The sequence below is a fragment of the Anabas testudineus genome, chromosome 13 (genome assembly GCF_900324465.2).
Source record: "Anabas testudineus chromosome 13, fAnaTes1.2, whole genome shotgun sequence".
Taxonomy (NCBI): Eukaryota; Metazoa; Chordata; class Actinopteri; order Anabantiformes; family Anabantidae; genus Anabas; species Anabas testudineus.
This window is the reverse complement of record NC_046622.1, coordinates 17,969,474-17,993,219: the sequence shown is the minus strand read 5'-3', so window position 1 is coordinate 17,993,219 and position 23,746 is coordinate 17,969,474. Positions and strand designations below refer to the sequence as shown.

General features: G+C 44.1%; 1 protein-coding gene across 1 annotated transcript in view; it reads left to right on the top strand.

Moving 5' to 3' along the window:
- The window catches only part of npas1 (neuronal PAS domain protein 1), a 32,973-nt gene extending 14,590 nt beyond the window's left edge, over positions 1 to 18,383 (top strand). Inside the window, 10 exon segments of the mRNA XM_026377708.1 lie at positions 6,521 to 6,588; positions 8,232 to 8,321; positions 14,156 to 14,330; positions 14,443 to 14,558; positions 14,977 to 15,173; positions 15,374 to 15,480; positions 15,667 to 15,814; positions 17,082 to 17,194; positions 17,289 to 18,091; positions 18,093 to 18,383. Coding sequence (XP_026233493.1) covers positions 6,521 to 6,588; positions 8,232 to 8,321; positions 14,156 to 14,330; positions 14,443 to 14,558; positions 14,977 to 15,173; positions 15,374 to 15,480; positions 15,667 to 15,814; positions 17,082 to 17,194; positions 17,289 to 18,091; positions 18,093 to 18,383 — 2,108 coding nt within the window.
- The last annotated feature ends 5,363 nt before the right edge of the window (positions 18,384 to 23,746 follow it).

Here is a 23,746-nt window from a genome sequence, read left to right as displayed (position 1 = left end):
GACCCACGATGTTCATTCCCATTCAGTGTGTGTGTGTGTGAGTGTGTACGTATTTGCACGACTCATTCAAGGACTAAATCCTTTTATTTTAAATCATTAAAATTTTGCATCGGCGGAGAGTTTTGTTTTTTCTATTTTCCTCCTTTTTTTTTTTTAAACGTCCCATTAAATGATAACTCTGGTTCATTTTAACTAGTCTTATTTTTCATAGCTTTGATTATTAACTTCGTAACACTGCACTCACCACGCTGATTTCTGAGATGTGTGCATAGCAGCAAAATAGCTAAAAAGACGCCCGAGGAGACAAGAAGTGCAAGCTGTCAAATGATCAAACGGGTCGAACACAGCCCAACAGTTAAGTCCGATTAGCTGAGACACTTAGCTACAGTATGTTCAGCTTCACTTTTCTTCAAATTTGTTATGTTGCAGCCTGATTCTACAATCATTTGAATTCATGTCTTTCTTTTCTCTCATTACCGTACGCTCAGTAACCCATAAGTCAAAACTGAATTTTGGAAATTCTGGCCAAAGTCATGACAACAGAGGATCTTGTTTCTCACAGTCTGAGTCATTCATTTGTTTTTGTCCAAGCGGACTTTCATGTGTTTTGCACTGCTTCCATCCAACCACTCTGCCATAAAGCACAGATCGGTGCAGGGGCTGTAGGCAAGGCTCACTCATAGTGACCCATAGAGTCTTGGTCGGGCGACCGGCTCAGGGAAAAGTCTGGTTGTGTTAAACTTCTTCTTTTTGAGAATTATAGAGGCCACTGTGATCTTGGAAATTTTAGTGCAGTTGAATTTTTGTTACCTTCCCCCAGATCTGTGCCTTGTAATAGTATATACATATATATATATATATATATATATATATATATATATATATTTGTTTTTTTTTAACAATACCAATATTATGGCATCTCTGTGGCCCAATGATCAGACTGCACATCGGTTTATACCAAGGTATCAGTGGTAAACCATCCCAAAATAACAATATTATAAGTTATGTATATAGTGAGTGTAATCTTACCATAATTCATTGAACCAGTAAAATTCTTAGTAATAGTTGTAATTATATTTTAGCGATTGGATCTATTTTGTTTAAACAAAGCTGTTTATCGTGTTGTATATTAAATAAATAAATAAATAAATTCTCTCACCACAGTTATGTAGCAACTCAACCTTATGCAACCTTTACCAGGTGCAACATGGCAGCTGGAGAATCCCTCAGTCCTTTACAAGGTACAGTACAATGACAACTCACCGCCAGCAACAGGGCCAGCTGAAGTGTTTTACTGTCTCTGTTAGTGAGGTCAAACACACCTCGCTCGCTTTGCTAGTGCTAGTGACATTGACTTTCATTCTGCCGCCACTAGCTCCGTCTCTCCCTCTCCCTCTTCTCCATTCTTTCATTGCCTCTGTCCCCCCCCCCGCACCTCTTCGTGCGCTTCCTGCGTCTGCCTCCCGTCTAATTCACAGCGTTTAAAGCAGCCGAGGCTTTTAAGGGAAGTTAATTGCACTCAAATTATGTTCGACCGCAAAAGGAGTGAGGGAGAAGAGACAGAGAGATAGAACAGAGATAGAGGGAAGGAGGGAGGGATGGATGTCAGAGTGAGAAGATAATTGCGCCAGGGAAGGACACTGCGATTAGGGTCACTCTTTCTTTCTCTGTCTGTTGAACAGCCGAAACGTCACTTTTGGATGGTAGTAAACAAGTTGGCAGGTGATCAGGCTCTTGTTTTGAAAGGGTGAAACTACAGTGGTGGAGCCAAACTTGAGAAACAAAGATGAAGAAGACAGAGAGAGGAAGCTTGGAAGAGAGTCTCCTTTGGTTCCCATGGTTACATCCTAACCTGGTTAAAAAAGGTTGACATTGTGGGGGTGGAGAGGGAGAGTGTGTGTGTAAGTCTGTGTGCATAGGTAGGGGGATGTTTGTGTGTGTCCATACGTGTGTGTGTGTGTGTGTGTGTGTGCAACCATTACTCATGGACTTAACTGGGACTAAATTATGTATTAGACAGAGGTATAATGAAAATCATTCAAATGAAATTTCTATCTTTTCTTCTCATGGAGCGCTGGGGAGACCCCGAGGATTGACCTGCGAGTCAGACTATAATTAACGTGTCCGATCGCGCCCCGTCCCATTCTGTCTCCTATTCCCACAATGAAATTAAACCTTGCCGCAGCAGAGTCCTGGGGAGCTAATGAAATGGGAGTGTGACAGTACAGAGCGATCAAAGACCTCAGGTGCACACGCAGGTCTGCATCCAGGTGTGTGCACGGACGCGTACGTGGTGCGTGCAAACAGAAACAAAAGTCACTTAAAGCGTTTTAAAACGGGGGGTCTTGCCTATCACAACTTCAGTCTAAGAACATGATATTTGCCAAAGTAATAGCTCAGATGTGGGAACATCAGACAGACACAGGAAGGAATGAGTCATCAGGACAATCTGTGAACAAGCCAGCAGTTTATCCAGACTATGTAACCCACATTACCATGGGGGTAAAACCAAACTGTTTGTTTGACCACAGAAAATGTCTAGAAATCCCCTTTTGACCATTGAACACTATTCCTCAGTATTTTTATTTATTCAATTGAATGTGGACTTTGTGTAATTACATTAAGTTCTGGTTCAAAATGGTTCAATTTTTAAGCCTCAAAAAAACTGGGAGAGGATAAAATGTGTTGCCGTGTGAGATGCAATATGTAGTGTGCTTCAGTCTGAAAGCAGCTAAAATTGATCTCCACAAGTCAGAGATCCTCCAAAATCCTTTGTCTATCAATAGTCTATGCAGAAAATTCCCCTAGCTGGTAGTGGAGGTAATTTATAGACAGTCTGAATAATCATGTCTATTAAATCAAGTAACAACTCAGACGTTTCTATTCAATACTTTTCTATTTAGTCGTCCATCTGTGTACCACCACATGTATTTAGCCCTGTACACGGGAGATGTTTCTACACTGCTGCTCTAACCAGTTGGTGCTGTTAACATGCAAAGACGAGCAGCAATGCAGAAGACACGAGGGAGAGGACTTCAAACTACCAGACTTGGATGTAAACAGTGGATAATTTCATCGATAGGATTGGCTTTGCAAATGTTTTATGGGGAAGGACATGCATCAACACTCAAGATACACACGGTGCATTTCGATGAGATCTGTGCCCCATTTTTTTATATTCTAATTCATGCACTGCATAGTGCACAAGAAAGCTGTTTACACATACCACTCAGGTAAGTGTGACGGATCAAATTTAAACCACTGAGTAAAGTCTGAAATTTGTGATGGATGGCACATGAGTTTGTAAAGTTCGTCTTTGTTTTCTCGTATAATTATGTTACAGTCGGCCAACTGAAAACTGTCGGTTTGTTAACACCTGCGGATCGTGTGTTGTTTCTTGACCTGTATGTGACAGATCTCTGCGGGAAACTTGGTGATGGTTTTAATTCTGAACGCTGGACAAATGATGATAAGACCAAACCAAATGATCAGATTGAACAGATTTTGAGCAATGAATTTAAAATACATTTTCACCCACTGAATGAATTAATTAAACAAGAAATCACAGAAGCAATAATGTTAAGGAATAAAAATGGAATCATGCATGGCCCTCACACACACACACACACACACACACACACACACACACACACACACACACACACACACACACACACACACACACAGACACAGGGGTTCACAGCACTGCTACAGAAGGATCTTTGTTCTCTGGGTGAGATACCAACACCACTGTGAGACTCTCTCTCCCTTCACGTGTGCACACAGTTGTGCATGTACACACACACACACACACAAACCAGGTCCAGTGTTTTGGTTTCCTGGCTGCCCTATTGTACCCTGGCAGTCTTTAATAAATGGTCCGTATTTGTGTGTGTGCGTGTGTGCGAGTGTGTAAACTCATCCGTCAGCCCTCCTGGCCTCATGTCACATCCAGCATTTTCTTCGTCCTGCTAACACTACTCAGCGCTACCGATCACCCACCGTCACTTAAACTCCTCCGGGGAGCTGTGGCAGGACACACACACACACACACATACACACACAATACACTCCATGTACTGTATGTATGTCTATCTATTCTTGAAACAGGAAGAAACCGGCATCACAGTGTGTCTGTGTGTCCTGTTTGATTCGTTTTCACATGGTCAAGATGGGGGTTGCTTCCTCCAGACTCCCCAGTGCGGCAGCTTCATCGCAGCCCCACAAGGGAGCCTGACAGGCAGGCGGAGAGCGAGATGGGCTCCCCATCCCCCTTCAGCCAGCAACTGGCTAGGCTGAAGGGTCCAAGCACCAGACCCCCTTTCATAGCCCTGAATGGACTTGCCTTATTTATATTCACACTCTGTCACAGAGAGGGACCCCAATCTCACAATGCCACAGTGGCTTTGTCCGGCAACTCTGTATTTATGCGTGTGTGTGTGTGTGTGGATGCCAGTTGCGTGTGTTTGTGTGGGTATTTGTGTTGTTTAATCGGGGGGCATGTAGCCGCTATGTAGTCTGTGCATGAGAATTCATTGCTGTGTGTATTCCTGAAGTGTGTGTGTGTGTGTGTGTGTGTGTGTGTGTGTGTGTGTGTGTGTGTGTGTCTATAGCTCTAATGGAATGCCTCCCTCTTCTATTCACTGAACCCACATCACAAGCAGGCAGTTGGGTGATATATGTGAGTGTGTGTGTGTGTGTGTGTGTGTGTGTGTGTGTGTGTGTGTGTGTGTGTGTGTGTGTGTGTGTGTGTGTGTGTGTGTGTGTTGGTGTGTGTTCTGGCCCTCCCTCTGTGTTCAGTTGTAACCCAGAGCGGCGCTTTCATTTTCCTGTCATAACGTGTATTGATTTCCCTCAGCCTTGCAGCGACATACACACACACACACACACACACACACACACAGATTCGATGATCCTTAAAGTCACACACACATGCGCACATTCATATTCTGTTGTGCACACACACACACGCACACATAGTTTAGTTTGTCTCTGCTGGATAGGGAACATTGTGTTCAAAAGCAGGCCTGTTGGAGTGAGATTAGGTGCTACATATGGTCCCCATTTTGCAATTACACACTCGCAGGTGTGCACACACACTGTCACATACTTTTTTTTTGCCATAAAACAGTAAGTACAGCTGATTGCTAAATTAATCTTCCACGTCACTGCAGCCCCTTGTGCACACGTTTCCTTTAGAGAAAGTGATCACTCTCACCTTCCTTAGTGTTTTCTCATTTTCCCTGCCGTACCCTCTCTGCTCCTCTCGTACCTATCTTCACCCCCCCTCCCCTACCTAACCACCTCCAACTCTATTTATATTGTAATTGCCTTGGTAAACAGCACCACTTTGGCACTGAAGCAGCTCTGATAGCTTGTGTTTGGGATGCATTAAGAGTGGCGATGCAGACACTATGAGTGTGTGTGTTTGTTTGCGTGTCTGGCTGCTATTGAGTGGTGTGTGTCCTGCTTATGTGCAGATTTTTTAGACACACCACGGTTTCGGTCGATTCTTCTGTTTATCAGACATGATTGGTTCAAGTTTCACTTTAAATGTTGCTGCAGACATCACAAAGATGCAAGTTTACAAAGCCTCACCTGTGAGCAGATCATTATGTATAATTACTAATACGATACTAATTATAAGTTTATTAATATCACTTTCTAATCCCTACAAGTCAGTATAAGGTTTATCAGATTATTATTTCAATTCTTTCTTAGATATTAAGATTGTTTTTATTCAAGTCTGAGAAAATGAGTTGCTTCCACAGTATGTGCTGCTTTGTCACACAGTTTCTCAAATATGCTCTTAAAATGTCAAAACATAATTAGTATGTTACTGGTTAGAGTGACCAGATTTCTTGAATTATCCTTTGACTATGGCAGTATCTGCTCATTACTGTCAAAGCCTCTGAATGTGGACGTTTCTCTGCACTGTGCATGAACAGCTTTCTTTATAGAAGACGCTTTTAACATGTGTGACATGTGTGACTGTGGCAATATAAGACTAGAACGTTTACAAAATATTCAAATATCACTGTTCTGGATGAGTAGGTTAATAAGTGAAAGGCGTCTGGGTATAAAAAGGAGCATCCACTAAAGGTTCAGTCAAGATGACATCTACAATTTTTTTATTCAAGATTACAAGTAACGTTGGTCTTTCAACATCTACAGTTAGAAAACGTGTAAAGATTTAGGGACTGTGGGGAAATCCCTAGTGTGTACAGGCCAAGGGCAAAAGTCACCGTTGAATGAGAGCTGCCTTCCAGTCCTCAGGTGCCACTGCACGAGAAACCGTCACGGTGCATGTAGTGCACTGAATATAGGCACGTGTAAAGTATTTTGAGGAAACTGTTGTCATTTAACACAATCTGACGACTTTTCCAACTTTTCTGGAAACATCTGCTGTGAAACTGATGGAATTAATATAATAGATGATCAGCCTGATAGTGAAAATGTCATCACTTACTTTTGATGTGAGTCAGTGTCTGATGTGTGTTTGTCTTTTTTCTCCCTCCAGTAAGACGATCGTCTCATTCTCTGGCTACTGACATATTTGAGCAGCACCTGGGAGCGCACCTTCTGCAGGTAACAACCACAGCACCCCCCAACCCCCATTCTCTTTGATGATTAGACTGATGTCTTGTATTACATTTGTCAATATTATTAGTGTTTCAGTTCAGATTTATGTCTGGATGTGGTTTATTTTGAACCGTGCTTCAGAGTTAATGTTTCCCCCCTTCAGTCTCCCGGTCTTACATTTCCATAACACATGCACCCAGATGGGGATACCCACATATCATAAACCTCGGATGCTCGGACGATATCGCTGGCTCCCAAAGAATGCCTTCCTTTTTCACAGACATATGAATAGTGCCTGAGGGAGATTGTGGGGCATCAGGGCTTCAGGGATGACGAAATGCAGGATATACAGACAAGGACTTAGAGAAAGTGTGAAGAAGGTAACAGTGCAGATTGTGCTTTACACTAGAAGGAGACTAAGAAAGAAAAAGATGGTTGGACGAACAACCAGAGCAGAGCGGGATAAAGAAAAACTTGGAAGGATTAAGTATGAAACAGGCAGGACTGGGAGCAGGTTGATAGAGAAAAAGGAAGAGGGAATACAGGTTAAGAATTTAGAAGTGAGGAGGTTGTGGTAAAACAAAGAAATGTTGCGTATGTCTGCTCTCCTCCAGCATTTTAAAGAGAAACGGAGGCTTAGGGAACAGCGCTGATAGAAATCAAATTAACGCTCCAGAAAAACTGTATGATTCTTCCCTCCCAGCCGTCCTCCCGCCGTAATAGCCTGATAATTGCACTTTAGTTCTCCGACATTCAGGCGGCTGGTTTCTCCTCGCCGAGACACGCGACACACGACGCCCCACACCCCGGCCGCACATTTGCATACTGGATGTGTCAGTTGCATAAATTACTACTGCCACTTTAAGCACTGGGCCGCCAAAATAGCAATCATTCTTCTAGGGCAAAGTGGCCCTGGTCTGTGTATGCGTGTGTGTGTGTGAGGCCGAGGCTGTGTCAGCTCACTCCTGGACGCTTGTTATGACGATTAATATTATTCTCTGAAGCAGTCCTCTCTAATGGGTTGGCTGTATACCTTTCACTTCTCATTAGAATCACTGCAGGTTGTAATGACTCTGGTTCTATCTGGATCTGTCCTGGCGTGTGTTTAGATATGTGTGTGTGTGGCTGGAGACACATAATGAAGCCCTGGCTCTAAGTTTATTACAGTTGATTGAAACAGCTCTGGCCGATAAGCTCAGCTTCTCAAGTGTCTTTACTCCATTTGTTTATGTATGTTGTTGTGTTGCTTGTCCTGCGTATGCGACTTTTGTTTTTCTTGTCTCCGTGCTGCTTTCTGTGTGTTTAGTAATGCAGGTCTTGTTTACAGCTGTTGTGTGTTGCTGCTTCCTGCATCTATGGGAGTTGTTTCATGTCGGTTCACATTTATGCGTGTGTGTGTGCGTGTGTGTGTGTGTGTGTGTGAGACTGCACTTGTGAATTGAGAGAAGAGAAGAGGCCGAGGGGTGACGGGTTGTTTGTTCTCTAGCTCATTGTAATTTGTTCGATACACACTAATTGCTCTAATTTGTCTGTCTTGTTTCTGTTTGCCGTTTTATGTATGCGTGTGCGTATGTGTGTGTGTGTGTGTGTGTGTGTGTGTGTGTGTGTGTTTATTGGTGGGTGTGATGTGTGTCTTCTGATGTGCACAGTCTCTGGATGGCTTTGTGTTCGTGGTCAGTCAGGAGGGACGGTTCCTCTACATCTCGGAGACAGTTTCTATCTACCTGGGCCTTTCACAGGTAAGACAACCTCATCTCTCTGTGTCTCTTTCCCTCACAAACACACACGCACGCACATGCACACACGAGAATAATCCTTTGTATACAAGTGCATTTGCACACATGTGCCTGACTTCTGCTTACGCTTTCATATCCCCTCCCAAGAGTGTGTGTGTGTGTATTTGTGTGAATATCTTTGACTACACTCTTCGCGCTCATCTCTGGAGTACAGCTCTCACGGGGGCAATGCTATTCTCTCTATCTCTCTCGTACGCCCTCTCTCTCTCTCTCCAGGTGCTCACCTCTGTTGATTGCCTGTGGCCTCTTGTACTGCGAATGTTAAGTCCTGCCATTTTGCCCAGATGCATAAATAATAACAGTAATTACTGGCCCAGCAATCAAAGTGTCGCCCCAGCGCGCTGGGCCTGTCTAGGGGAACAAATCGATAGGCATCTTAAAAGCCACATTGATTGTAGGGAGGGGGAAAAACACCAAGGGGGATGGGAAGATAGATAGAGACAGCCAGAGAGAGAAAGAGAGGGGGAGGAAAGGAGGAGAGGTGTGATAAGAGAGAGATGTTCCGAAGTAAGACGAATCGGTACAGCATGAGAGAGAGAGAAAATAACAGTGATAGTTTTTTTAATGCGGAAATTTGCTTTGATTGAGGGCCTGCCCTTGGCGACATTAAAAGAAAAGTTTGGATTTTTTTTTTTTTTTCACTCTGTCTTTGCGCAATACTCACATGTCACATTAACATGGAAAAAGTCATCGGTCACTGCAGTAATTATGCTACTGGCTGTGAAGCAGTCCTAACACAGAGTGACAAAATCATCATCATTCGTCTTTTAGGAGTCGCAGAACCCAGAACCACGGCCACGGTGCCATTGGGCAACAGACAGGGTACACACTGGACAAGTCCTGACTCACCCGTCTATCACAGACCTGATAGAGACAGACAACCATTCACAACATGCAATTTAAATTACCAGTAAACCTTACTACATGTCTTTGGACTGTGGGAGGAAACCCACCAAGGCACATGGAGGACAGAACCCAGGTCCTTGTAGCTGCGTGGTGCCAGTGCTAACCACTACCCCGCTGCGTCACTCCTTATTCCCTATGATAGAGAAGAGCAATTAGCAGGTGCAGGCTTGCAGTGGAGGTGTTTTACTAATACGTTTACAGAGTGTCTCTTTAGCTTCCTTAAAGACTAACCTGACACCAGAAGTGTTTGTGTCAGTGTGATGCGTGAGAACTTGCTTCGCCTACAAAAAAGCTGCCAAGTTCAAATTCAAGTTCACTTTTTAATATGTCTTTAAATTCATTAGCAATTACATGAATGCGGGGGACTCGGAGGAGAAATCGGCTCACACTAATCGCAATTCATGCAGTGTTCATGTTGCATCACCTGAGCCATCATATACAGCGCAGTATACAGCCGATATAAGGCATAGCCTCTGAAGCTACACCACGACCCCTTAATTCAGAACTATAATCCAGCTTAACACCTGGGTCACGTTAGATAGAGAGCTCCTCACAGTTAGTATAGAGAGGAGGAATGATTGCAGTGACCAAAAAGGCCTCTAATGTACATGAAAATAAATAAATAAATCAAAATCCAAACGTATGCTTTAAGCTGACCTGAAACCAAGCACTCATTGTGCATGTTTGTGTATAAGAACAGAACAACAGTTGTTTGGCCCTCTCATTTCTGCACATTACCCAGATGCATGCACAGACGAAACACACATACACACACAAACATATGAATAAAAAAAAAAAAGTAAGGGCAGATATAGGAAAAGACAACCAAAACCATTAGAAAGAGTTGTGGAAGCCAGAAGAAAACAGAGAGAAGGAGACAGACAGTTAGGAGAGACAGTGGTAAAGAGGAGAGAGCGTTTGAGTGTGTAAATAGAGTTTAAATGTGCAGTAGGAATGAAATTCGCCTTGGGATTGCCTAGGTAAACAAGACAGCCGAGGCTTTGGTAGAGATGCTAATAAAACAGAGCTGTTCTTATCAGCTGAGCAGATGGCCTAACCCATCACATCTACGCAAACAGGGACTAAGCCATCAGCATTCTAATGAAATTATTTATGATCGAAGATTACGTTCAAAACCTTGAACATACAACCCCACGTTTACCTTCCTGAAAAGATGGGAGCAGGCGGGGATGGCAGGGGTTTATGATGAGAATGAGAGACAGCCAGGGAGAGGTAGATAGAGTGAGTTAGAGGATATGTGGGAGACGAGTATATAGTGTGTTTATGGACACACAAAAAGAGAGAAAAGGCCACGGTGGGAGGGAGAGGATAAAAACACTTCGATATACTTTGTTGGGGAGTGGAGGAGGACACCAGGGGAGAGAGGAAGGACAGACAAACAAACGATGTTCTGAGTGAAAAAATGTAACTGGTGGTTTGTTTTAGAGGGCATGTTGCCCCTGTGGACCGCCCTTGCCCTTCCGTCTCCTGTCCCCCCCCCCCATCTGACCCCTCTGCCCTGGCTTACACCCTGGGCTGCTCCCCTGACAGGGGGGTATTTTAACCGGCTTAGCCCAGGTCAAGCACCTTGACCAAGGGCACAGCCTGCCGCCCACTCCCCTGGTACCTCCAGGTATCATTTTTCTTCTCACCGGGTCTCCAAGCTGAAGGCATGAAAATGAACTTGGGGTGGCCATGTAGCATGTAGAGGTGTGGGGGGGTGTAGAAGGATGGATGAAGTAGTGGAAGAAGAAACAAAGGCAGGAGAAGATGAAGAATTGGGAGGAGGAGGAGAGAAAGGGCCGGGAAGTAAAGGTATGGGCAGGCAGGAGAAAGAAAAGGGATAAATGGGGTAAAGAGAAGGGAGGAAGGATGCTAGATTGAGGGAGGAGAGAATTGATCTGGGAATGGTTAGTATGCAGCCCCCACTCCCCCTCCCCTCCTCATCTCCTCCCCTCCTCCCTCCCCCTCTCCTCTCCCATCAGTCAGTGAGGGCTGAGGGTTGAGAGTGTGTTGTGGACCACTGCCCGGATGCCTCATACATATTAAAGCCCCCTGCTATTATTTATATCATGTCTCTTCTTCCCCTGCTCGCTGCCCTCCTCCTCCCGCTCACCCCCCACCACAGCGCCATATATACATGCGCGTGCACGTACACACACACACACACACACACACAGGTTCACACAGATGCACAGACAGACAACTGCTCACACAAACAATGACACGCAGAGACACAAAAACAGACAGTCTGGTCACATACGCAGGGAAACAGAGGCGCCCGCCGTGCACTTGCATACGCACTCGCGCACCCTGAGATTTGAATGATCTCAGTCTCTCCTCACGTCTCCCTTCGCGCCACGTTCTATACCTGTTTTTATGTGTGAGCCTGACTCATCCTCTCAATCGCTCCGTCTCTTTCTCATCTTCTCATTTCTGTCTGATCTTTTTTTTTTTTCAATCCTTCCCTCCTGCTTGTGATGGAGTGATATTATTCGGATAGGTCTTAAGCCTGGTAAAGCCCATAAGGACCTGTTTGTCTCTCTACCTTGTTTTCCAATATCACAAGGCCAGGGGACTGTGTCTCTTTCAAACACCGTGTCCGGTGTTTAAAAAGGACAAGACTGCCTTTGCAGAACAATCGCTATTCATAGAATACTGACATATATATATCTTATATCTATATCTCTCTCTATATATATCTTGATATAATCAGTAATAAAAGTTGCCCAAAGCCATGTTTGTCCAGAGTTTTAGAAACCAAACTCAGTTCATTTACTTGTCAAACATTCAGCCTCGTCAGAATCAAAGAAATGCAGAGAAAAAACAATCCTGCATTTCCACAACACAGAAATGAAATTTTATGGACCCTGATATTTGAAGGATGTTTACTTTTTGCTCTTAATTTTCCTTAAGATAATGTTACAGTATGACTTTACAAAGATCAGCTTCACTTGATGATCGTACAAATAGTTAAGAACAATATGAAATAAAGTGAAAGGGGGCCGCATGTAAAGATGATGTAGAGAGCCATACAGAGATTTACAGTACAGCAAGTTTCCACTTCTTGTTTAACTGTACGACTTACAGCAGTACGGTTTCAGTCCACTCTCACAGCACTAGATGTTTTCACTGGAAGAGGTCTAAAATCCCACTGCACTCTAACTCCACACAGCAGTCAAAGTTTGCAGCTTGTGAACATGCTGCAGCATTTAGCAGCTAAAAAATGACTTATTCCCCTCAGTAGATGGTAGAGACCAAAAACTGAGCTAAAGGAGAGTGAATACTGCTCTCTGTTCAGGAGAACTTAAATGAATCCTAACCTTGCTGTATAATTACTGAGTGGATAGAAAAGTATAGCAGAAATATACTACCGATCTAAGTTACAAGAAGAATTTCTAGGAAATATTTCAGATGTGATTAGTTCATTTGAAAATTGCGACTGGACTATCGGCATCTCCCTCACTATGGCCCTCGAGCTAACATTTTAATATGACAGGCAGGTTACAGCTGCACAAAAACCCACACATTTTCAGCAATGCTGTGGATCTCAAAGAGAAAGATAGAGGGAAAGGTTTTGATACAAAACTATTCAAACTTCAACATACATTTCACTTTTCACAAGACACGACTGCACAATGAGGGGAGAAAGAAAAACTGAACACCCCACTCTTCCATCTGACAAAGGTGGCAAAAAAATCATATGCAATTATTGGGTTTTAAAGGTAAGAGATATGTACGTAGGTGAGTCGATATTTTTTAATAGTAGCTAATTTTTTAGTGTAGGGAAATGACTCTATATGGTGTCCTGTCTAATCGAAGTATTCAATAATGTATTTATTACATGGGGCACATTTCCAAAAAAGTGGGCATCCCCCAAGAGATTAAGCCCTGCATGACTGAGATTAAGAGCCTCTATCCCGTCTCTCATCCTCCCTCGCTCAGTGGGGTTTTCCTCCATCTTCACCCCTCTCTGTTCACTCGTCGTCCGCCAATCTCGTTCCTCCGCTGCCGCCTTCCCCATTCCCGTTCTTCCTCTCCCCGGCTGTGATGTCCTTGAGGGCCTGCTGAAGCTCCCATAAAGCCTGCAGTAAATGGCTCTAATCCTGTAATAAATGGCTGTGTCCTACAGACAAGGGTGTGAGGCTGCTGCAGCCACGGCTTTATCAGATGGAATGGTATTGGCACACACGTGCACAGGCGCGCACCCCGCAATTCGCGGATGTAATAGGAGCTGCATATGTGTGCAAGCAGGCATGGTCTCGCTCTCCCCCCTTCTCCGCCACACACACACACACACACACACACTCATTTATACGGCTTCAGACGGAATCACACCTGCAACAATTGCGCTGATTTTATGGATGCCATGCAAGAGCAGCTCCATTATTACCTTTAAATGATTAGAGATGCGACTATGATGCATCATGATGATAGGATCATATAGAGCTGTATGAGCTGTTGCGCTGCTCTTTATGCCTGCCAGGATAGACTGTAACTGAATGAAGGGAGGGAGGGACAAGAGGAATAGCAATGTGACCTTTGGAGATACTTAGAGTTCACCTGTTTTTAATCAGCAAATACAATTGATTTTTATCTCCACTGGTTTTATTTGTGTAATACTGTAGTCACTTGGTCCTCTGAGAGTGGACTTAAATGTATGTGTGTGTATGTAGGAATGTCTTACAACTTCCACACTCCTTGTTGAGCTGTAACCCAGAGCAGTGATTTCATTTTCCTGTCATAACATATATTGATTTTTTCCTCTGTGTATGTGTGGGGAGGGCGGGGATCCGTGTGTGTGTACTAGCCCATGTGTAGATGCTTTAAGCTTCTGTTTCTGATCAGTGCGTGTGTGTGTTTCTCTCCAGGTGGAGCTGACCGGCAGCAGTGTGTTTGATTACATCCACCCTGCAGACCACGTCGAGATGGCCGAGCGGCTGGGAATCCGGCCGCATCTGAGGGCAGAAGCCGGCTGCCACACGGCCCCCGAGAGCGCGTCCAGCTCTGCATCGACCTCGTCTCTAGCTGGTACTCCTGAACCTGGTACTGTGTGAATTTAAATACACACATTGCTTGCATCCACAAAACAACAATAAAACACAAATAAAAATAATCTTGCGGCTCGAATATCTATTTTCTTCTGCTTTATTCCGAGCAGCTCCATCAAGTCCTCATTCTCCTGTTGACGATCCTCCTGACCGTGGCTTCTTCATCCGCATGAAGTCCACACTCACCAAAAGAGGCCTGCATGTCAAGTCTTCTGGATACAAGGTCTGAGGAAAGAATTTATCATAGTTTAAAAACATAGCTTGAGTGATGCGTGCTTCTCCATTCACCTGCTTGTTCTTGGGATGTTAAAATGACAAGCAGACCCTTGTCATTTTGTTTGCTGCTGTCAGTGTTTCATAGCACTGTCAAATTGGTTGTTTTCAGTGTGTTTTATGGCTGTGACCTTATTTCACACTGGACTGCTGCATATAAAACACAGTTTACTGCACTCACTGCTGTAACGCTAGTGCTGCATTCTCTGACCTGTATTGTTTTTATATTAAATATATATTAATGAATGTTATACTTTCAAGTTCATCTCATTGCTGCCATTCCTCTGCCTGGACCGTGTCACTGTCTTGTCAGTTCAGTCAATTAAAAAAAAGAAAAAAAAAACACGTTGTTGACTTGTGCTTGTCAGGTAATCCACGTCACAGGACGAATCCGCTGCCGCCCCGCGCTTGTGCCAGGCTCCACACGCTCAGTGCGTCGACCAATGGGTTTAGTGGCGTTGGCACACACGCTCCCACCCTCCACCCTTAATGAAGTCCGAATGGAGAGCCACATGTTTGTCTTCAGAGTGAACATGGACCTACAGATCACATATTGCGAGAACAGGTAACGCTTTTGTATGTTTTGAAGTTTAACAATATGGACACCGAGTCTGCATATTTAATTGTCTTGTGTTCATTTTCTGGACTGCTCCCAGTTTTTTTTTTTTTTTTTTTTTCATGGGTAGTTGGCAGAGTAGCCTGCCAGATTTAGAAGACGCATCTGCTCCTGTTTAGTACACAGATGGGTTTTGCTTTCTTTTACAGGATTTCAGAGTACATGGATCTGACCCCAGCAGAGGTGGTGGGACATACCTGTTACCACTTTGTGCACGTAGAAGACCTGGAAAACCTTCGGCAGAGCCATGAGGACTGTGAGTCATATCCATGTGAATGTGTTGAAGAGCCTGTTGAACTATCATCCTGTCCTGTTGTGATAGGCGCCCCCTGCTGCCATCATCATGAAGTGCCAAACCACTGACAGGCCTTCCTCTCTGTTCTTCTTCTCTTGTCTCCCGTCGTACATCTTTTCGCTCCACCTTCCACCGGTCACTTCCCAGTGCTGAGGAAAGGCCAGGTGGTGTCAGGCTACTATCGTTGGCTCCAGAGGAGAGGAGGCTACCTGTGGATCCAGTCCACTGCCACAGTCTCCATTAACCACAAAGCCCCCCACGAACGCAACGTTATCTGGGTCAATTACGTCCTGAGGTCAGTACCACCACAGTCTGTACTCCAGATCCAGGATATATTCTGTGCACCATGCGGGCACCATACTGTGGACAGGCATCCTTTGAAGGAACAGATGATGAAATCCAGAGGAATCATGGGAAAAGTTTCACTCTGTCCAACTTTCAAAATAGTGACATCAAAGCAAAGCCCATTATCAGGGTTTATTAAAGTTAATTTACACTTTTATATAAATATTAAATATAGCTAAACATGTTTTATTTTGATTGCATTTAATCGTGTAAAGTAACTGTTATTATCTTTTTAAACTTTTACAGTGTGTATTGTTTCCTTTTTATCTTATCAGTCAGTCGAGTGTCTACTTTAATATATTTATTGTACATCTATCAAACTGCAGCTCTAAAGTTGGTACTTAATCACAGTTTACTCTGAATTAGCAGGTAGGATCTATGTAAAAAGTTGTGAAACAGTTAAAGGAGAATTTAGGAATGTGCGCTTTTAGGTAGAGGTTGTGTTTAATTCCTAAATGTAGTATCGCTTTGTTTGTGGCTTAATTCACTACTGCAGTAATCTCAGTAAAATATGCTTTTCCCTTATTTCCCTCTTGTATGCACACACACACACACACATGCACATATTCACGCCCATATCACACTGGTGTAAATCTACTCAGAAGCACACACACGCACAAAGTACATTACAAACATGCGTACACAGCGACAGAGCAGTCAGACAAAAACAAGAGGAGTAGGCTGAATTTCAATGCTAATTGGACTGAAGCTATATAATTACAACAAATGGATGTCAGAATTTTGGGTCTGAATGGTGTTTTAGTTAATTAGTGCTGTAATTACAAGAGCTCATTAACTTCTCCAACAGCCTCCTCCTTGTCTGAGCTTAACTGTGTATAGGTGGGCTGCTGAGTGGGGCATGGTGTGTGTGTGTGTGTGTGTGCGTGTGTTTTTCCTGCGTGTGTATCTGTCTTGTCGGCTGCCTGTGTGTCTGTTTGCACATGTCAGTGCTGGTGTATGTGTGATAAGGGCTGTTGTTTGGACAGTTGGGTGGAGGTTAGAAGGGTGTAAGGCAGTTTGGCTATTGGAGGTTGTCATTAGGCTGATTATATGTTGTTTCCATCTCTAAGTATTCACTCAAATCAGCACAGCACTAGTGTTTTTTTCTAGATGTAAGTGGTTTTAAGTGGTAGATGATCATTTTGTGCATACGTCTACCTTTTCTCCCTCCCCTTCCTGCTTTTCTCTTTTTCACATCTATCCATCTCTCCATCCAGTCGAACGGAGTTGCCCGACACTCCGCTGGATCTCCTGCAGCTACCAGAGAGTGTAAGAGCAGAGAGACTTCGCGTTAGCTCGTCTCCCGCTGAAAACTCCCCACAGACCCGAGGTAGGATGCCACAGACAAATGACTACCTTCCCATGATGCCCCGCTGCTGTTGTGTATGCCGCTTCTTATCATAAAAATCTCCCTTCCTTCTCAGGCTCCCAGCCAGTAAAGAGCTCAGGAGGTAAGAGTGACCCTGACAATAAAAGCCGAGAGAAATTCACTGCCACCGCCATCCAATCAGAGGACAGGAGGAAGCGGCTGCTGAGGTCTGAGCCCGAGGGGGCTCCTCCTGAAACCCGCCGCAGACTAGAGGAGCTCCGTCATGCAGAGGAGAGTGTATCAGCTTCCTCAGACATGGCAAGTGAAAGTGAGGCGGAGGAGGAGGATGAGACAGAATGGGACCAGGGGGGAGACAGTAACAGATTGAAACAGGAAGACGGTGGGGGAGGAGGGAAACAAAGTAGGGGAGGAGACACCCCGACCAGAGGGGAGAGGGGGGGAAGGGTACACAATGGCCGGGCTGTGATCCAGCAGCTGAAGAGTGTTGTGACCCCCTCTCCCTTGCCTGGGAGCCCAAGCATCAAGACTGAACATGAAGCCCTCGCCACTGGGGGGCGCTGGGGGTCACACACACAAACCTCCACCTCACACACCACTCAGCCCCAGCCCTCACATGCACACACACCCTCCAGCAGCCTCAACGGTGACAGCCCCACCACCCCGATCCCCGACTCTTCTTCCAGCAGTGAAGCCCCTCCAAAAGGTTTGTTCACTCCCCCGTCCCCGGCTTTGTCCCCCGCCATGTCCGTGTCCTCTCCGCTGCCCCGTGAAGACAGGGCAGTGTCGGGGGTGGTCAGCAGAAGCAGTGGTGGTAGTAGCGTTGCAGGTAACGGTCCTGACTTTGAGCTGCTCCAGAGACTGGCTGCAGGTGGAGCAGCAGGGCGGGTCCTCTTCCATCCCCCTTGCTCTTGGCCCGCAGGGCCCTCAGAGCCTCTACGCCCCCAGCACCATCCGCTACGCTCCACCTGAGCTGCCCCCTTCTCACCATCACAGTGCAGGACACAGCGACGGCCTGCAGCTACGCTCGGACCACCACAAGGGAGCCCCGCCAGCGTTTTTCCCCCACCTACAGCGGCTAGCCGGCCTGCCACCCTTCAGTGGTTTCTCCCCATCTGACAGCCCTTTCTCCTCCGGCCTGCCCTTCTGTATGAATGGACTGAGGGGAGCAGCCGGCTCCGAGGAGGACTGAGACTAGGAGGGGAGGAGGGGAGAGGAGAAGAAAAAAGGACAGAACGGAGTGACAGAACAGAAAGAGAGACATTGAAAAGGGCAGGAGAGACAGAAGTGGCAGGACATTAAGCCTCTAAGGACGCTACTAATTGGACAATGAGTTGAATAACTGCGATTTAAAGTATGTGACAAGTTGCTGCCATAGGGAATTACTGTGACAGTGACTCTCAGAGAAAATGGGACATGGAAACTTCTGACTGGGTGTCCCCTAAGTCTTTCTGTCTCTACAACAATAATGAACTCTGCTCTGTGTCTTTCTCTAGATGACTGTGTTGATTTCTGTGTCTCTTCCACTCAGAGAAGCCATATTGTATATAGAGACAAAACCATAAAAACCCTCAGTACACGCCCTCCTCACTGTCACTCCAATTAACCCAATTAACCCTAAAGCCAGTGGGAAGAGATGGACACTTGTCTGTGGGAATGAAAGTGACTTTGGAATATGAATTTTTATTATTGCAGTATTATACAAATCATCTCCTACACAGAGATCCAGGTGAGACTTTGATTATAGGGTTTCCCCTTAAAATAGATGGAGACAACCCTTTGGTGTTTTTGTATTGATATTCAAAATAATGATAATAATAATAATAATGATTAAAAAAATCAAGTATTCATCAGTCAGCCATACTTAAAGCACACTGTTGGGATAAAAATATGAATAATGTCGTCCCAGACATTCCATTATATATATAAGGGAAGAAAATGCAATGCAGACAGGACGCTATTTCTGTTGATTCTAGGAAGATCATTTGTTTAACTGAGAATTAATTCTGGTATATTTGGTATGATGCTGCGATTGTATTTGCGTATGAAAGCCATATTCTTGTTTGTTTGTTATTCCTAGGTTTTTATTGATTTTGGACCAGATGAAACAAACTGAAGGACGATGTGAAAGAATGTTATACAATGTTGTAAAATTATGATTTTCTGCCTCGAAAGGCAGAAATACATTGTTTTATTGGATGCACAATATCAACATATTGCTTCTTTTAGTGTTCTTTAAAAAAAAGATATGTCTGCTTTTAGGAAGAGGAAATGGTGCTGGACAGCAGAAGTGTTTTATTATCATTGAAACCTCTGTGTTTTACTGAGCACTTAACTGAAAGTTGTACTGGTGTGAACTCAAAGCACTTCATCACTTAACACGTGCCGTGTAATCCTGTTAAAACAGAAGACAATGCCCGAGTGCTCGCTTAATATCGTATCCTGACCACTGTGTAGTGGAGGGGATAAATGAGAAATCGAAAAAAGGCAGGTAAATAAACAGACCACATGTGGTCATTAAAAGATGACCAGGAGAGGTCAATAAAAACAACCAGAATTCTGGAAATAAAGTTTTAAATTAAAAAACAAAAAAAAGTTCAAATCCTAAAACACTTCTTTCGTGTCGATTAATTGGGATTCCTCTCAGAACTGGTTTAAAAAGCTGTGTTTTTATATTCAATAACAGTTTTTTAAATTGGTGCTCAAAATATTTCATCTCTCGTTTGAACTCGAGTGAGTCACAAACCGTTTAAAAGCTACTCTGACGCTGAGAATCGTCCTTGCAAAATATAATGAACACTTCAAAATTTGACCCTTTTTTGACTAAATGTTGGTATCAATACACATCAGAACTAAATATTGTAATAACATAGAACAACAATTTTGACATACATATTCAGAGAAATGGATTCAAGTCCTTTTGATCAGTGCACACTTACCGATACCGTAACAACATCACCGTACGTAAGGGTTGGGGTTTTTTTTTCACCCCAAAATTGAGATTATTCTTCACTGTCTGATCTGATGGCTCAGTTTACCATGAAATCTCTGATGTCTGACAGAAAAATAAGGAAAAAGAACATTTTTAATTGTTCCCATCTGATGTGCACTACACACCCATGCTGTCACTTACACAGAAGAATATGTGTGAGCACACATATTCTCAGGTGTTTAATGGTCTGATGTGTGCGTATGACTGTGTGCATGTGCATTTGCTTGTTCCGAGTGTGAATGTTTTGTTTTTTCTTTGTTTTTTTTTTTTCTTTTCAATTAAATATCTAACCCTTTGCCCATCACTGTGAATCTAATGTTATCCTCCCATCTTTGTGAATACTCCACCCACTCATCAAATGAAATGAACAAATGTAAAAAGAAAAAAAAAACAAACAAACAATGATACAGATGACGCTAACAATAAAATATTCCAGTAGAGGAGCACAACTCAAGGTTTTGTTGTTTCTTTCTTGCTTCTGTGCAGCAAATACATTCACAAAAGGACGTATGTAATAGCATGATTCCTAATTGTTGTTATATTTGTTCACACAGATAATTAATATATGTGATTCAGATAGATCAATACACATTTTAAGATGATAAAAGTTTGTCTGTCACTCACTGTTCTACCATACATCTCCTGTATTTGAGGCAATTAACACACATTTGTATGTACACACACACTAATCAGGGTAAAATAAATATGAAAGACTTTCTAAAATTAACAGAGAGAACACATGAAGAGCGCCTCACTGCTGAGAGACTATATGCGGGCGTGCATCACTCTGTGTGTGAGTACGTTGGTGGTTTGTTTGTGTGTCTGAGTGTGTGCATCTCCATGAATTTGTGAAAGTGTGTGTGTCTGTGTGTGTGTGTTGTCTGAAGCAGCCCCAGGGAGGGGCTCTGACATTGAAGACGGGTTAAATCCTGTTTTACATTCAAGTGGCAGGCCCTAGTTCATTAGAGTGAGGATCATTCCTCCTCAAGACCAAAGGAAGTGCATACTAAACAAGAGCAGTTGTTGGGGAGAAAATGCCATTGTACGTGCAAAACCGTATGTACTGTATAAGTGGGAGGGTGTGTGTGTGTGTGTGTGTGTGTGTGTGTGTGTGTGTGTGCGTGTGCGGGTGCGGATGTGCTGTGAACGGAGCAGTGAAATAACCTCTGATTTCTTCTTTATCTCTTGTATTTTTGTGGAGAACAGTCTGTACGAAAGCAAGCGAGCTTTTACAGGTGAAATGATTATGCACTATTTATTTACTATTTACGCTGATGTGAGTGCATGTGTGTGTGTGTGTGTGTGTGTGTGTGTGTGTGTGTGTGTGTGTGTGTGTGTGTGTGCACGTATTTGTGTGTGTGCGCAGAGTCATGGCAGCTCTCCTGACTGTCTTCTACTCAGCCTGTCAGTGAGTCACCCTTACGCCCCCTCTGTCACTGACTTTGATGGCTTATCTTACCCCCTGAATTGGAGTCGCGCTCCCGGGGGAAATACCTCAGCACATGTAAATGCATTTGAAAGAGTGAAAATATGGGTGGGAATAATAGAGTGAGAGATGGAGGCAGACAAGCAGACAGCTTCCACCTGACGTGAGCCCACTACACCTCTACTACTCTCTCATTCATCCATCCCTCTTCCACTACTTCCACTATTTTCATCTTTGTCAGTGTTTCCCAACAATCCCCTCTTTCTCCTCTCAGCCAGGAGAAGGCCAGTCCACACCTCCTGCTCTTCTAAAGGCACATCCTTTGATCCGTATGTATGGCATTTAACACCTCAGAGCAGATGAGCAATTTCAGCTCCTCCGCTCAAAATAAGCAAAAGGCTACGGCTCCCGCTGTCAGGGCTAAGAGCACAGATGTGAAGCTGAGGTTTTGAAGATGTATGAGGCTGGACCTGGACTTGGATCTGTGGCTGCTGTTGTGGTTTCAGTAGCTGCTAGGGCTCTGGGGTAGATGGTGTTTGTCAGTGAGGGCGCGTCTCCTGCCTTTGGGCGCCCTGCCCTTTAGACGCGCCAGGCCTCAGGAGCCTCCTGCATGCCAAACAGACCTGTGCAGTCAAATGCAGCCGCGGAGGAGCGAAGAGGAGGAGAGGAGGAGAGGAGGGAGGGGAGGAGAAGTGAACGTGAGGAGGAGTCTAGAAAGAAAGAAAGGACTTGAGGGCGAAAAGGTGAGAAAAAAGAAGAGGATCTGAGGGAGAGAGATGAGGAGAAGGCGCTCAGGTGGAGGTGATGGGGGTGCTGGTCACACTGCAGCAACCATCCGGACACACCCTGCATGTGAAACACAACTGCACTGAAACGCCCTGGGAATCGGCGAAGGAGCGATGGGACGAGAGGAGAGAGCGAGAGAGAAGGAGAGAGAGAGAGAGAGAGAGAGAGAGAGAGAGAGAGAGAGAGGAGGGAAGGAAGAGAGGGTGACTCTGAGGTTAGTCTCAACAGCAACACTGTGTGTCGATGGCTGGGAGATATCACAGACCTTCGCCCTAACCCAGTCGGTGATACTTATCACAGACAATGCCCTCCCATCATCAGCACCCCTCCCACACACACACACACACACACACACACGCTGCTCAGACCGGTTAATATATTTATACATGTTTGCAGATGAGCAGCTCATTATAAAAATTATGCATGTACAGCAGTGTTTGTGGACAGTTTGTACATCTTTTGACTCCCACTGTAGGGAGAGTCATTGATTCTGACTTCTTACTGAGTGCACTTACACATTACATTGGCCCTTGTTTGCATTAGTGAAAAAGAAAAAATATTCATGATAATTTGCTTCAATTGAAGATTTTGGATTTCTCTATATTAAAGATCTGGTAAAAGGTGTCTTTCTTTATGTCCCCAGGTCCCCAAAGAAGGTCTTGTGATAACAGTGAAGAGACAGAGGAATATATACAGTGGGGTTTATAAGTTTTGGAAACCTTTATCTACTTTTAGGACTAGTGTATATCTCATCATGTTTTAGCTCATTTTTATGCAAATGGAAAAGATTCTAAGGGTTCACAAACTTTCAGCTGTTAACCCATCAGCCACAGCTTTAACAGCACCTGGTGTTTTCAGCCTGCTGTAATGCACTGTATGTTCTAACACCTGCCGATCATAGCCACCTTTTATTTTTTTCTGTGCCGACCTTTGTTCACAACATTAACATTACTGTTGGTCTTTGTTGCCTACTTTCTTCTTTCCACTTACCCCAACCAGTCGAGGCACATGGCCGCCCACACTGAGCCTGGTTCTGCTGGAGGTTTCTTCCTCTAAAGGGAGTTTTTCCTCCATGGTCTCTTAGTGGGATTGTTGAGTTTTCTATGTAATTCTGTACAGAGTTTTATTTTGTAAGGTCTTAAACCTTAAACACTGTAATGTGAATTGAGATGACTTCTGCTGTGATTTTGCACTTTACAAATAAAACTGAATTAACAGTACCTGATTTTATTGTGGTTGATTGGTGTATTCAGGAGTATGCACCAAGTAAAATATTACCTAAACAACTTTCAGGTTACGATTCAGGACCCACCTCAGTTGTTCTTCAGTGAAAATCTAAGGAAAAAATGAA